A 13,953-nucleotide genomic window follows, 5' to 3' on the forward strand; every position below is an offset into this window, starting at 1 on the left:
TGTCCTCTGTGTTCTCCTGACCGCTGAATTAGTTGTATGTTGTCTCCCTTTTAGGTTTGCTGAAACTGTGAACAAAGGGCTTGAATAAAACTGTTTGCTAATTTAGAGGCGTATGAGATTTAGTGTTTTGAAAGAACACTTTGAACTTGTTCGTGATCCTGCCTTCTCTCCTGTTTTGGAAACTAAGAGTTCCCACACTATAACTGGGCTCCCTTTGAGAATTTGTCTTGTTATGAATCACCTGCAAAAGAGTATGTTTTAGAAACAAAAAAAAACCATCAAAGGCCATCCAGTGTTAGGCTTTCTGATCTGCAGTAAACAGCTCAAGTGATAAGTCTGTTGTGGGAAGGCTTGAAGGCTGTGACTCTTACTTAAAATTATTAGCTGACTTATTTCTCTCTATTGTTATTTCAGCTTCTCAGGCTTTGATTTTCTCCTCTAACTGGTTCTCCTTCTTTTTGTCAGAGTGTTTTTAGACAGGCTGATATAAGCTTTTGAACCACACAGGCAACCAACAAACTGTGGTGGCTTTGCATGTGAGGATCTTGTGTGCAGCTTTCCTAATGGGCTTTCTGTCTGACCAAGCCTGTGACTTGTAATTTGAAAGCCAGTAATCTTGCGTGTTGTGGGAGGCCTTGAATGAGACCAGCCCATTGCCATGCCAGTTTGAAGCCTGGGAAGGTTGCATGATTTTGTGATAAATGCTTTAGGGAAGTCAGCTTGTAATAACATTGGGGGCTTGAGGGTAGGGGAAGGTTCTGTCTCTCAAAAAATCTTTTAGAGTCTAGTAAATGTGTGAAACGACTGTGGCTGCAACTATATTTTGGCTTTAAGTCCTCCAGGTTTTACAGAGCAGATATAAGATAGCCTGTAGTAGCCAACTATTAATTTAGGCCCTTGCCACATGATTTCTGCTGAAACTTTAGCTTAGTATCACTTCTAGTGCTGAAGGCTTTCTGGAATATGAATGGAGTTACTGCAAATTTCGTATGTTTGCTTTTGGATTGTAAAAAGGCCTTTTTTTGAAAAGTTTGAGGTTTATTAGGGAAGAAGGCATAGATCAGATTACAGAAGAAAAGAGATGGAAAATACCAGCTCTGCTTCTGACCACCAGGGCTGAAGTGGCCAACTCTCTAGGAAAGAAGCAGCTCAGGGAGAGTAAGTGTTAGGGTATTTTGGTGGAGAAGAGCAGGTGATCTCAAATGCAAGCAACTTCAGAAGCCAACTGGAGGGTTATTGAGGTTTTCTATTGTGTATGGTTTTGTCATTTCAAAAGTTGCAGTGAACACGGCATACAAGATATTTCAGATCCGTGTAGCAATCCTTCCAGCTACTAAAAATTAGTAGGAATGAGGGAACCAAGAGCGGTCCACTGCAGTTTACTGGAGTGAGGTTTATACAGAAAATGCACTCACTGCTGTGGGATTCTCTGAAAAGTGTGCAGAAGTTTCTTGTTCCTTTTTCTCAATAAAAATCTCTTCTTTCAGGCAGCATTGTGATCCCTGTGCCACTCAGCCAGTCACACCATTGTTGTCCCTCTTCCACCAGATGCTTGTGCCAGTCTTTGCAGGCCTTCCCACCCCTGTGTAGCGTGTCTGTGATGCCAGCACACGGCCATTCTAACAGACCTGACTAACGTGGTGACAACTTGGCCATGTTTGGGTATGTAAGCAGCAGCAGCACATGCCCTGGCTGGACAGGAGCCCAGTTGGCATCTGGCTGGACAGGAGCAGTCTGACTTCTTGAAAGAGGGGCCTGCAACTCGGACAGCTGCTGTAGCAATCCTGCTATTTAACGGTCAATGTGGATGCATAGTTTGCATGCACATGTTGTATGCACACATGGTAATGTTATCCAGAAATACTCTATGCTGTTTGGAGGCTGGAGTTTTAAATACACATCAGGAAATATCAAAGTTATGATTCACATGGCATCTGTAACAAGACCCGTTCCTTGCACTTCATAGCAGTTTGCTCCATTGAATGATAAATGCTATTAATTTTATGCCTTAATATAGACATGGACCCACGTTCTCAGTCTGCATGATGTGTTATACGCTTTGTGTTTCTTTCGTTTCTTGTGGAGTGGAGAGGAAGAATCAGGAATGTACATAGATGGGGTATGTACCAGAAGGGATATGTACAAAAATGTTAGGTTGTCGAAGCTAGTGTAGGGAAAAAAAAACTTGGCCGAATTTCCCATCCTTTTGGGATTACTGATTAGCCAACAGCAGTGTGTTTCAGTATGTCTAACACCAGCAACCTTTGATATATTGATTCTGTTAATCATATGAGAGTTTTAAGAAACCTGTCTTAGATGGTCCTTCGAGCTCTGTGGGAACATCACAGTGCATGAATTGTCTGATCCTAGCCTTTAATCTACTTTTCCAAATATAATAAAGTTGTCAAATGTGGGTGGCAGGAACTGCACATTTGCATGGAAGCAAGTAAAGGCCTTCACTATGAAGTAAGTAGCTGAAGCATTGTGTGTGTAAATTCTTACACTGGGAACATCGTATATGCCTGCAGCTCCACGCTAAGGAGAGGAGCTCATGTGCTGCGTCTGAAAAAACATTGGCTCTAGAGACAGTTTAACACATAAGACTTTCACATAAGTCTCATGCCAAAGACACTCTCCTGCCCTGAAAATATCTGTGTACAAGAAGAGTTTAACACAAGAGTGGCCATGCTAGCTAGGTCAGAGCAAACGTCTGTGTAGCCTAGCATCCTCTTCCCAGGAGTGGTCAGCAGCAGATGCCTGAGAAAGAGCATGAGGACAGGTTAAACGCTTTGCCAGGCTTTGGTGAGTTGACAGTTCTGGACTTCCTGAGCTAGAGGTGGTTCCTTTGTGTTTAGTAGTCCTCACTGGATTTCTTCTTCGGGGCATGGATGATTCCTTTTTGAAATCTTACAGACTTTTAAAAAATATCCTCAACATCCATAGTCAAGAATTTTCAGAATTTTGTTAGGTGTTACGTAAAGAAAAACCTTGTCTTGTTTTTAACCTCCCCCTTCCCTCCCATTCCCATACTGGAAAAGACAGTGAGTGGTTGTTCCCCATTCATCTCTTTAAGGCTGCTTATGTTTTTATATACCCCTCTCATGTCCACCTTCAGTAATCTCTTTTACACATTGAAAACTAACTGTGGAGTTTGAAGACTGGCAAAAGCATTGAGGAGCTTTGAAAGTCAGTCCCTGCCAGGTGTTTCAGGGCATTCTTGCAGGACTTTTTAGATACAGGTTACTGGAATTTTACTGTACTGTATTTGGTGAGTATTGTCACAAGCCTTCACTACAAGAGCTGAATTGGAAGATGGACTTGAGAGAGTGAATACTTTGTGTACTGGAAAAGGAGAAGATAATTTGATGATGTAAATGGCAGAGAAGAAAGTTAAAAAATTGGAAGAGAGAGAAAGCTCTGGAAGAGAATTTACAGTTAGTAGTACCAGGCTTGCATAGACGTATTGGAAAGCAGAGAGCTCTAGCTGATGCTGTGGAAAGCCTTTACAGGATGATAACAAGCAGAGAGGAATATGGGAAGCAATTAAAGAAGAAAGGGTTGTGTCTGTCAAATGCTCTCCCCTGCATACTGCCAAAGATCAGAGATCTTGTGTCCCTGCTGTTTGGTGATTAAGAAACACCGGATCAACTAGTCTTGTGCTTAGGTTACTTTTTTTGTGCTTTTACGTAGGTGTATGTGTTCTTATAAGAATTTGCTGCTGTGCTTTAAGTAGACCATTGTCCTCTTCACTGCATGGTGCACCATGCCAATGGCTTAGCTGAGTTACAGTAGTGTTTTCTTCTGTGTCTTCACAGCCAAGACTTGGAAGCAACTGTGTAACCATCTGACGTTTCTCTTTAGAAACGAACACCCTCTCTTGCTTCCCATTTTCCTACTGTTTTTTGACTTCGCTTTTCCCTTTTCTCTCTTTCTTCATCCCAGCTAATGGATTTTTTTGGCATCTCTTTTAGTCCCTTGTACTTTTCAGAGGGTCAATAAATTAATCGACCCTTGAAAAGACTCTGATGAGGAAGGGGAAGCAACGCATTTCTCTTTCCTCAGAACTATAAACTGACTAATCTGAAGAATGAGGCACAAGGGTTTAGGTCACTCAAGGGTCTGTCTTGGTATTTGCCTTAAGTACCTCCTCTTTCCTTCCCTTGCCTCTCACATTCTCTACCAAGGGAGTTTGGACAGGCACAATTGTATGATAAAATTGATCCCCAGCCAGTTGTTGCTTGAGCTTCCCAAAGGAATGGGTATTCAAGCTGTATAGGTCATGTGGAATAAAGTTGAGGAGTAGGGTTTTTCTTAAGGATTTCTTAATCCTAATTAGTGGCTGTGGTAAAGTGTTCATTTCCAAAGAGTGCTTGGTCACTGCAACTGCTGGGATTAAGGGGTGAACCAGATTGTACTCCTGTTGTCACAGCCCTGGAATAGTATGCCATTTCCTGGTTTACTCTTTTGTATAGTGATTCATGGTGAACTTGGGTATTTTATTTAATACAAATAGACATTGCAGCCCTGTCTCCTTGAGTTGGCACATCCTTGTCTACTCCAATCATCCCTGCTCAATAGGATTTACAGCTGTCCTTCCTTCCAGCCCCTCCTGTGTGGGTCAATGACTCTGTCACTGCTGCGTGAATGTCACTGTACAATGCTTTGAATAGTTTCCTGGTGAAGAGTAACCAGTAATATACCAGTTACTTTGGGTTCCCTCCTTTTAACTCTAGGTTGGTATTCTTAGGAAAGATATGAGACTTGTTGTCCAGGTACTTTGCAATTCCCTTCACTGGGAATTTTCCCTCTCTGAAGAGTCAATATATCGGCAAATGGAGAAATTAGAGAAGTATCGGGCATTGGCTAGACTAGTCCATTATCGCCACATCTCTGCTGTACCAGCTCTATCTAGTGGATAGTGCATGCTGTAAGATGACTTACACATAGCCTTAGAACTTGACAAAGAGCCAAAATGTCTCGTGATCCACAAAACACTGTGTAGCTGACTGTATGCTTTTGAAGCAAGGAGATGCTGATTCTTTTTCCTTTCAGGAGGTTTTAGTAGTAATAAAATTACATTTGGAGCAAGGGCTCCAAAGAAGTCATATTGTCAAGCAGCTTTGTCAAGAAGGAGGGAGAGCTGGCAGACCAACATTGTGTGCTGAAGATGGAGAATGCAGGAGCCATGGGGAGATGGAAATCATGACAGGAAAGGTGGCCCAAGAATTACAGTACCCAGCAAGATGTTGGGTATTGGTGTGCCATTGAAGTCTGTGCTCTGATGGCCTCATCTGGGTCACTGTCTCTAAAGAGTTAGTTCTCAGGTGTGTCAGGGTGGCATATCCGTGGGGGGAATAATATGCCTGGGTGAAAACAGGTTTTGCCTTTATTAGAGATATGAAACTAACCTTTTCCCTTCCTTGCCTCTTTTCCAGTCTCTGTCTGCTGCTGTCTCTTCATACTGTTTCTCTTCCTGTCTGAGCTCACCGGATTCATAGCCACTGAAATGTAAGTAAAAATCGTGTTTTCCTTTGTTTGAATGTATGCACGTATGTGATTCTTTACAGGTTTGCTCTGTTACCCTGGAAAAATGTGCCTGTAATTTCACCAGGACACTTAGTTGTCTAATGGTTTTTGGATTCCTTTTGGTTGAGCCCAAATTCTCAGATTCATTCAGCTTTTTAATTTACTGAAGTATGCTAGGCAAACTTGGTTCTAAAATATTTCTGATAGAGAAAACTGTTCCAGAGCTGCATGATCTTTTCTTAGCTGCATACTGGATTTCTCTGTTGAGCACAGTGAATATTTTTCGTATGACCACAGATCACATCAAAAGCTTCTGACCCTTTTCAGTTCTCTGGTGATCAGGTGTAAGGTAGCATGAATGCTACGATGATCAATGCCAGTCATTTGCAGTTTCCCTCTTCCTCCTTAGGCTGTTGATTTCTTGCCCTCATCTGAGATTTGTTTCCCCTTTCCTCCTGAATAAGCACTTTCCTCTGTACTTGTTTGATTCAAAGTGATTCTCAAAAACTAGTATATTTTTCATCAGTGATGCCATATGTTTAAATGTGTGGTGCCTACTGGTTGGATTCATGTGGTCTGTGCTCTGAGACTGTGGGGTCCCATTCCAGATATGGTGGGCTCTGACAAGACATTTTCTTTTCCCCTTGCTTCCCTGTGGATAAAATGGGTATCACATTCTGCCAGTCTTCACTAGATGTTTTTGGAGTTGCTTTTTGGAAAAATGAATTGCATAAAATGCAAATTATTATTAGTTTAATGTTAGTAATACCCCCTTTTTTTTTAATGTCGGAGCTAAATCTCTGATACAGGTAGATAGCTTTACTCACGCATGAATTTTATTTGCTTTCTTTTTGCCTGTTGAGCCTTACTTGGAAACTTAGTTGACAGGTTTTGTGCCTGAAGACAAGTTGTCCCAGGTAACCTCTTTGGGACCTTGCTTTAAGCAAAATGGAAATAATTTCCGCTTTAAAAATTTGCTCACAGACAAGTATTTTAGTTAATCAGATCCTTCCCCCCCCCCCCCCCTTTTCATGCTCCTCCTGCCTTGAAGTAAACTTTTCTTAGTAACTGTTAACACGGGTACCTTTGTTTTGGGTTCTAGGAAACATTCTCCATCATCCTGCTGATGCGGCAGTGAGCTCACTGGACTGTGATGCACAGTTCCTGGATAGTTAGGAAGGGTGGAACTTCTGTCAGACTTATATGATGGTCCAGATAGCAACAGATGTCACTGCTGAGCAAAAAAGCTCTGAAACACGTTGGACTCGTGTGCCATATTTAGATTGACCATGCTTTACGTGGCTTCTGATAACCATGTGGCTTTTTCATTGTTTTTGTGCAGCTCTGACTTGGGTCAAGATTATAATTTCAAGAATAATTTTAACCTTGAGTAATGTTTAACCTTAAGACAGTAGTGTAATCTAGCTCTAGCTAATTTTTTATGCACACTGCACATTTACTTCAGAGATGGTATCTTATGGTTCTTACTGTTTCTTTGAATTCAGTTCTATGCATTTGCTTTTATAATACTAGGGTCACCTTATCAACCCACTTCTCGCAGGAGCTCGGTTTTCTTGGTTTTATTGTTTTAAAAAATAGAGAAAAGCTAGACAAACCACTTCAAGTAAAATAGTACTTTTTCTTGCTCTCCTCTTAGATCTCGTTCTCTTATCTGGTTTTCTTTTTTTTTTTTAGTTGATGCTTTACCAGAGGAATTACTAATATTTACGTAATTTTGATCCAATTATTTGAGTGCACGTGCCTTTATGTAGTGGTAGTTTCCTGACTAGAGATTTCTTTTTGAACAGCAAAATTGTTTGATTCTCTGAGGCCTCTTCATGCTTTTTTCTTAACAAGATGATGCATTTTCCGCAAAGATATTAGAGGTGCTACAAGTTCCTGCATGCTCAGCTGGCACGTTTCTTATTAAAATGTCAGAGAGATGATAAACTGCCTTTCCCAGCAGGAACTGTGTGGGGTGGAGGTGTTTGTAAGCAATAAAGCAGTAAAATTTTAGAGAGGATGTCATGGAAGAGACTGAGAGACACAAATGCAGGAAACTGATTCGTCATGGACCGTCCAACACAATAGCTTGCAGAATATGAAAACCTCCTTCTGATGCATTATAGGTCATCAGAATCTCTCTTGCTGGGAACAGATCACCCACAGCATTTGTGAATAGGCTCCCCCTGTAACAGCGGAAATACTTCAGAAAGTCACATAACAAAGTGCTTCCCAGTTCAGCAACTTCTAAAGTAGAAGTAGACTTTTCTTTTTCCATTTCTTACTCATTGCTTTCTCTTCTGGGAAACCAGTTCCTTAAAGGTGTTCAAAGATGTTGCGAACCTCTTGTGCTTCCCTTTCAAGCGTGTATTACTGGCAGTGTGTTGGAGGCAGAATAGTCTCATCGTTTGGAATAAAGGTGCAGAAGTGTCGAGCTCTACATGGTCTGGAACAAATGGTGTGAGAGCTCTGTGCCACCATTTAAACTGGGTGGTAGCAAATAACTGCTGAGATAGTATCTCACAAAAATATTTTGAGCCTTGTTTGCCCATGAATCAAACACTTTTGAAGATAAGGAAGATTCCTTATGTGCAAACTGTTCAATTCCCATCAACTTCTATTGCAAGTTTCAAATTTCTTTTGTATTAAGAGTCTCCTACAACAGATACCTCTCCCAGCTTGAAGTTTCCTGGTGTTAGCCAGGATCTGAATGATTAACTAGTGTGTGTGCTTATGTGGGGTGAGCTTTCCTGCTTTGTCAGTGACAGCTATACTATGAGACTGCATCAGTCTTTCTCCTCATGTCGTATTTCCCTTAAAGCAGTCATGCTTGACAAAGCTAGATTGCATGGGGATAGCTGCACTTTTTTGGTGGCAAGGTGAAATCAAGAGCACTTGGCCTGGTGCCTTACATCAGAGACATACCAGGTTCGCTGATGTGGACTCATGCTTAACTCATAGCCCTATTAGGCCAAGTAATTGTGCATGATGTGTGTGCATTGACAGCCTGCTTCAGGGCAAGTCAGCAGCAACCTCAACAGCAGTGGTACCCACAGGATTAACTGTCTAACTCTTACCAATGGGAGGTTTCTGTGGTATCTGCATCTAAAGTGAGAGGTTGGTGTGGTTTGTTGAACTCAGGCTGCAGCATGAGAAAATAAGGTCTTCTCCACACCATGCTAACCCCTAATACTTGCTAGCTTCTACCCACTGTTGGACTTTCTTTTGCATTCATATGGCTGTAGCAACTTAAAATTCCTGGTATTACTAGAAATCTCAGTTTGGTCACTCTTGCCCAATGTCAAAGCTGTTTTTCCTTGACCAGCCCATTGTCTTAGCATTTATAGTCTCAACTGCTAAAGATTTGTCTGGGTGGCAGAAAGCCAAGAAATTACACCCTCATCTTGAGGATAACAGTCATAACACTAAAACCAAACAGATTACCTATGTGGGGAAGACAGCATGCATCACAGTAGCTATGTCATAACTCGTGTGGGTATTTCTAATGAGCACTAAGATTGCATTTGTGCACAGGAGCTTATTTCAGTTAGGAAGCCAAACTAAGACACTGCGCGCGTTACAGCAGACATGCAGGAAGTTCATGTGGCATAGGTAACGCACTATAAATGCACATCCTATTTTGCTGCTGACTAGCTTCCTGTGGAGGTGAGTCCTGAGCAGGGTAGAAAACTCTTAGTTTCTCATCTTCTAGATTTATTGCATGACCCTAACAGGCAGTGCCTCTGAGCAGCCATGAAGGAAATCAAAGCTTGGTTCTTAGGTGGGGCTACATCCTTTTCAGGAAAAGCACTGTGAAAGGCTGGTGAGGGAAGAAATTTTTCCTTTCTTTGCTCAGCCACAAACCATCATTGCAGTTAAAGGGAGAGTGAGTTTAACTCTGGAAATCCAGGATCTTCGTGATTTTTCTTTTTTTTTCTTTTCTTTTCTTTTTTTTTGGTCTGTCCAGACTGAGAGTGACTGAAGACTTAGTCCAAAACAAGAAGCTAGATTAACCTCCTCAATTCTGTAAAAGACAGATAAAGAAAAGGAGGTCCCTGCTCCACATTTGAACCTCTGCAAAATTGACAGTATCAAACTCGGCTGTCCCACTGAGCAAATGACTCAAATGGCTGAAGAAATGAAGCTAAAGTGTTAAACGTGCCTGGTATTTCCTGGGCAGGATCAGTAGTAGGTTGAGAGTTGAGAGTAGATTGAGGGCTAGAAATTGCTCGGCATACCTTCAGCAGCCTTCCTCATTCATCGTGCTGTTATGTTGCAAGTCAAGAACGCAGAAATCACCTATCTCTTTTCTAATTAACTCAGATCAGCACTAGAAGTTAATAGCTGGCAAGGTGATAATCTTGCAGTTTTATCACCATAATTAGGTCATGAATTATGTTCTGTAGGATCAATAAGAGTTTTCCAAGTATTCCATCATTAAGGAGGAAAGGTGTAATTAACTAATCTAGTCTGCCTTGCACTGGCAGCCGGGGGAAGGGGTAGGAGAATATGAATGTGATAGCTGCAGTATGAATGTAGCTGCTCAACAATAATTCATCTGCCACAGCACATTTAGAAAGCAACAGACCATTCCTGGCAGTGTTTTTCTTTCCTTTTTTTTTTTTTTTTTTTTTAATGTAGTAACAGGGAAAGAACAGGCTGAAGTAACAAGTCTGCCACTTGGAAGGCTGTGCACCCCTGCAAGGCAATTAATCACTTAAAATATCTGTAATAAAAATATTGCCTTTGCCTAAAAGCATAAATCATGACCAGTGTCCAAATCATTTGTTCATTTAAGGTGATTGGATCATTCACTGGGGACACCTTCTTGCTTTAATCTTTATGAAAAATACTTTGTCCAGTCTATGGATATCACACAGCCCAGCTCCTATGCCAGGGCTACATCACATGCAGCACGACTTAACTGTTCATGCAGGCTGTCAGGTACCCCGAATGTGGGAGGAAGCAAAACACCAGGAGCTTCTGAGGCCAACATTGCTTGTTCGCACTGGATTCATTTGCATGCCCAAGACTGATCCTGCAGTGAAGCAGAATTGTTATCATACCTGCCTTCAGAGTTTTTTTTGTCTCTTAGCTGTCCAAGGTATGTGGAATGTGTCTTGTGGCTCTTGGCCCATGAAAATTTCTCATAACAACCTGCAGGGTCAAGCTGCACCTGCTGTAAGCAGCAGAGTGTGATCCTGGTGCAACAACAGTTCCTTCTGCTAGAAACTGTAACCTCAGAGCATAAGCCATCTGCACCATGAGCACAGTACTACAATTCATATGTTCTGACACTAACCTGGAGATGCAACTCCAACTCCACCAGCTCATCCAGTTGACGCAGATGAAATGCTGGAGCAAACTAGACCAGCATAGGGAATATAGCCTAAGGGTCAGAGGGGAATGGGAGTTGTAAGCCTGCTCTTGCCATGGACTGACATTGAGACAAGACACTTTTCTGTAGAAGGATGTAATACTTAGCTGCCTACCTCTCAGGGGTGCTAAGAAGCTTAATTAATGTTTGCGTAGTAACTTGGAGATTACCTAATAAAAGGTGTTATATATTTGTGAAGTGTTGTTATGCCGTTTGTTCTAACGTACGTGTGTGGGTTAGCAGGAAGCGGAAGGTCGTGTCATGATGTCATTTGCAATTTCTGACTCAAATCTACGTTGACGTCTTTTGAACCCTTCTCCTTCTTCCTGCCTCCTGGAGAACTGTAATTCCTTCCTTTGTAGGACAGTGTGTTTTCTGTGCTTCACAGCTGAGCCAAGACCTAATCTGGGACAAAGACCTTCTCAACGAAGAACTGATTGAGATTCAGGGCGTAGAAGGAAGATTACAAATGGCAGAGCAATAGACATATGCCCAATTTATTACACAGTGGAGAATTTGCTGACCTGCTTGTTGTTTCTTCACACAAATTGAGAAGATGATGGGTTGTTTGTCCTGTATTGGGTCTTCTCTGGTCTGGCACAACTGAAAAGATGGTAGCGCAGGTATTTTGGCTTCAGATGGTTGTTTTTCTAGAAGGTGGTTGATTAGAGCTGAAATGGGAAGCAGAGCCAAGAGAGCTCGCCTGAGAAAGTCTTTTGAGAAGCTTTGGGCGCCCACAAGAAAGAATAATTACTTTCCCTTTTAGGCTTAGGGTCCTGGAGACCAGAAAGTGAGTGCTTCCTGGGAGTTGGAGGACAAGGTAAAATGCAGCTTGCTGGAGTAAGTGGTTGTATTTTCTATATGGCTGATGATTGGGGAGGAGGGTGTCTGGTTGTTCGCTGTGAAAAAGGGAGAAAAAAAGCTAAAACTTGAAGCAGAGACTAGGACAAGAACGACAGACAACAAGGAAGATGTGTTTAGAGAGCACCCGGGCAGTGCATGAAGCTCTGAAAGGTCGATGCAGTGTGTCTCATCTTGTATTCAAAGGGTCGCAGGCTCTTCAGCTGTTGAAGTGCTGAAGAGTCTAATGTTAGTGGCCAGGGCTGCTGGGTAGAAAGAAGTTACTGGGGAAGTTTTGTTTCTGAGGAAACAAAGCTGTTGTGTCATAAATCTAAGTCCTAAAGCATGGGGAATGGGTCTGGCTTTCTTTGGGTAAAATCTTAAAGAAATGCTGAGCCCTCTGGCTGCCGTTTCCCGCTTTCATTCTCTCTCGCGTGCCATTTGCATGATCTGCAATCTTAGCCAAAGTCCCTCCAATTTTTTTCTGTGTAATGCTGCAAGTTTTGTAAGCAAATGGGATAAGCAACTGAGAAGCCCAGCAGCACTACTCAGGAATGTGAAGCATTTTGAAGTGGCTCTTTCTAGAAGTGAAGCAGATTCCTTCTGTGTGGATCATGGCTCCTGCTGCCTGGAGAAACTTTTCTCCCTTTCCTTGAATCAGTAGTGGGAGGCCCCGTGGGGGGAGAGGTCCACCTCTCACCTGTCCTATTGCCCTCATTGTACTTTCATAGCTCTGCACCTCACCCCTGCTTTATTGTGCCACTTTTATTCTAATAGTCTTTAACAGCAACTAGTAAAATACCAACTCCTATGTGCTTAGGGTCGTCAGAGGAGGTACGTGTTATTTTTGGAGTCACAATACGACCCTATACACTGCCTCTCTAAACAGCCATAGAAGCAGCTGCATTTACAGTGTCCTTCTGCCTGACCTCCGGTTTTATTTCCCTTGTGACCGTCCCAGATTCACTGTTAAGCACTGTTACTCCTGGGACACTTTATGTTCCGGGAGAGACAGCTATAAATTAGAGCCAACTTCATTTCTTTCACTGGAGACGTTATCCCTTCAGGGAGAGTTGCTAGAGGTGGTAAACAGTGCTTTTCCCAACATCCTAGGATTGTCCGATTAAATAGTAGGAAAGCTGGGTGCAATTTGGCTTCTTGACCCTGGGGGAGGAGGATAGCAAGGGAGGCGTGAGTGCCAGTTCTCTGCCAGCTCTATCCAGACCTAGGTGGTGGTGGTTCACAGGGAGATCCTGGATGGAATAGCCTTGACCCTGGAAGTTTGCTTTACCTGTGAGGTTTCCAGAATGTATTTTGGGATTGAAATTTCTAGTTTGTTGAAAACGATGGCATTGCTTCGCAGGTTTGCCCCAACAAGCGTAGACTGTGGTGTGTTGTCATTGTGCCCTTGGTTCCCCATAGTGAGAGGGAACCTCAGTAACAGAGCAGGTCAACACAAGGGGTGCACTTTGGAGCCTCTGATAAGAAACCTTGCTGGGTTTGTTAGCTTGGGCCCTCTGCAAGAGCTGATGCTGCCAGGAGGAGGCAGTGGCCGGAGCTGGGAGGGAGAAGCAGGGTTCAGCAGGCAGGGTGCTCCTTGAAAGGCGGCACTGCAGGTCCAAGGGAGGGGAAGGAAGGACAGACGAGCTGTCAGATGTCTAAGGAGTGATAGATAGGGTTATGAAATTGGGAACATGAGTAGGAGAGGGGCAGGGGGCTACTAGGTAAAGAGGAGGAGGAGGAAGTGGCTGTGAGCCTTGCCCAAGGGACAGGTTGGGAACTGTTGGTCTAGTGACCAGAGAGCAGGACAGGAAACCAGTTTCCTTTATCTGTGACTAATGGCCTATGTGACATGGACAAACTGGCCTGCTTCTCTTTGCCTCAGTGATCCAGTCTGCAACTGAGTGACCTCACCACTTGCCTTCCCATGTAAGAGCTTCCATAGGGTCCCTCTGCACAGTTTATCCTTTGACTTCTGCCAGCAACCACTTCTCACTCGCTTATCGCTGAAAGGCTTATGCGCCTTTGCTTACAGACCTCAACTGATGGCACGTTTTCTGACAGGTTTGGAATTGGAAATCAGCAAATACAAATATTGACCTTCCTAGAGCTTTCTTCCAAAGAGCTGGGATGTTCAGCTGCACTGCTGAACCTGACGCGCTTCTCTCCCAGCCCTGGCACAAATGCTCCTTTTTGCCAGTAACATC

At 42.9% G+C, this 13,953-nt stretch overlaps 1 protein-coding gene across 1 annotated transcript in view; it reads left to right on the plus strand.

The window, feature by feature from the left end:
• The window catches only part of ERGIC1 (endoplasmic reticulum-golgi intermediate compartment 1), a 61,199-nt gene that overhangs the window by 24,220 nt on the left and 23,026 nt on the right, over positions 1 to 13,953 (plus strand). The window contains exon 3 of the mRNA XM_049829263.1: positions 5,436 to 5,508. Within this exon, the coding sequence (XP_049685220.1) occupies positions 5,436 to 5,508 (73 nt within the window). The remainder of the gene's footprint in view (positions 1 to 5,435; positions 5,509 to 13,953) is intronic.

Source organism: Accipiter gentilis, chromosome 26 (genome assembly GCF_929443795.1).
Source record: "Accipiter gentilis chromosome 26, bAccGen1.1, whole genome shotgun sequence".
Lineage (NCBI taxonomy): Eukaryota > Metazoa > Chordata > Aves > Accipitriformes > Accipitridae > Astur > Astur gentilis.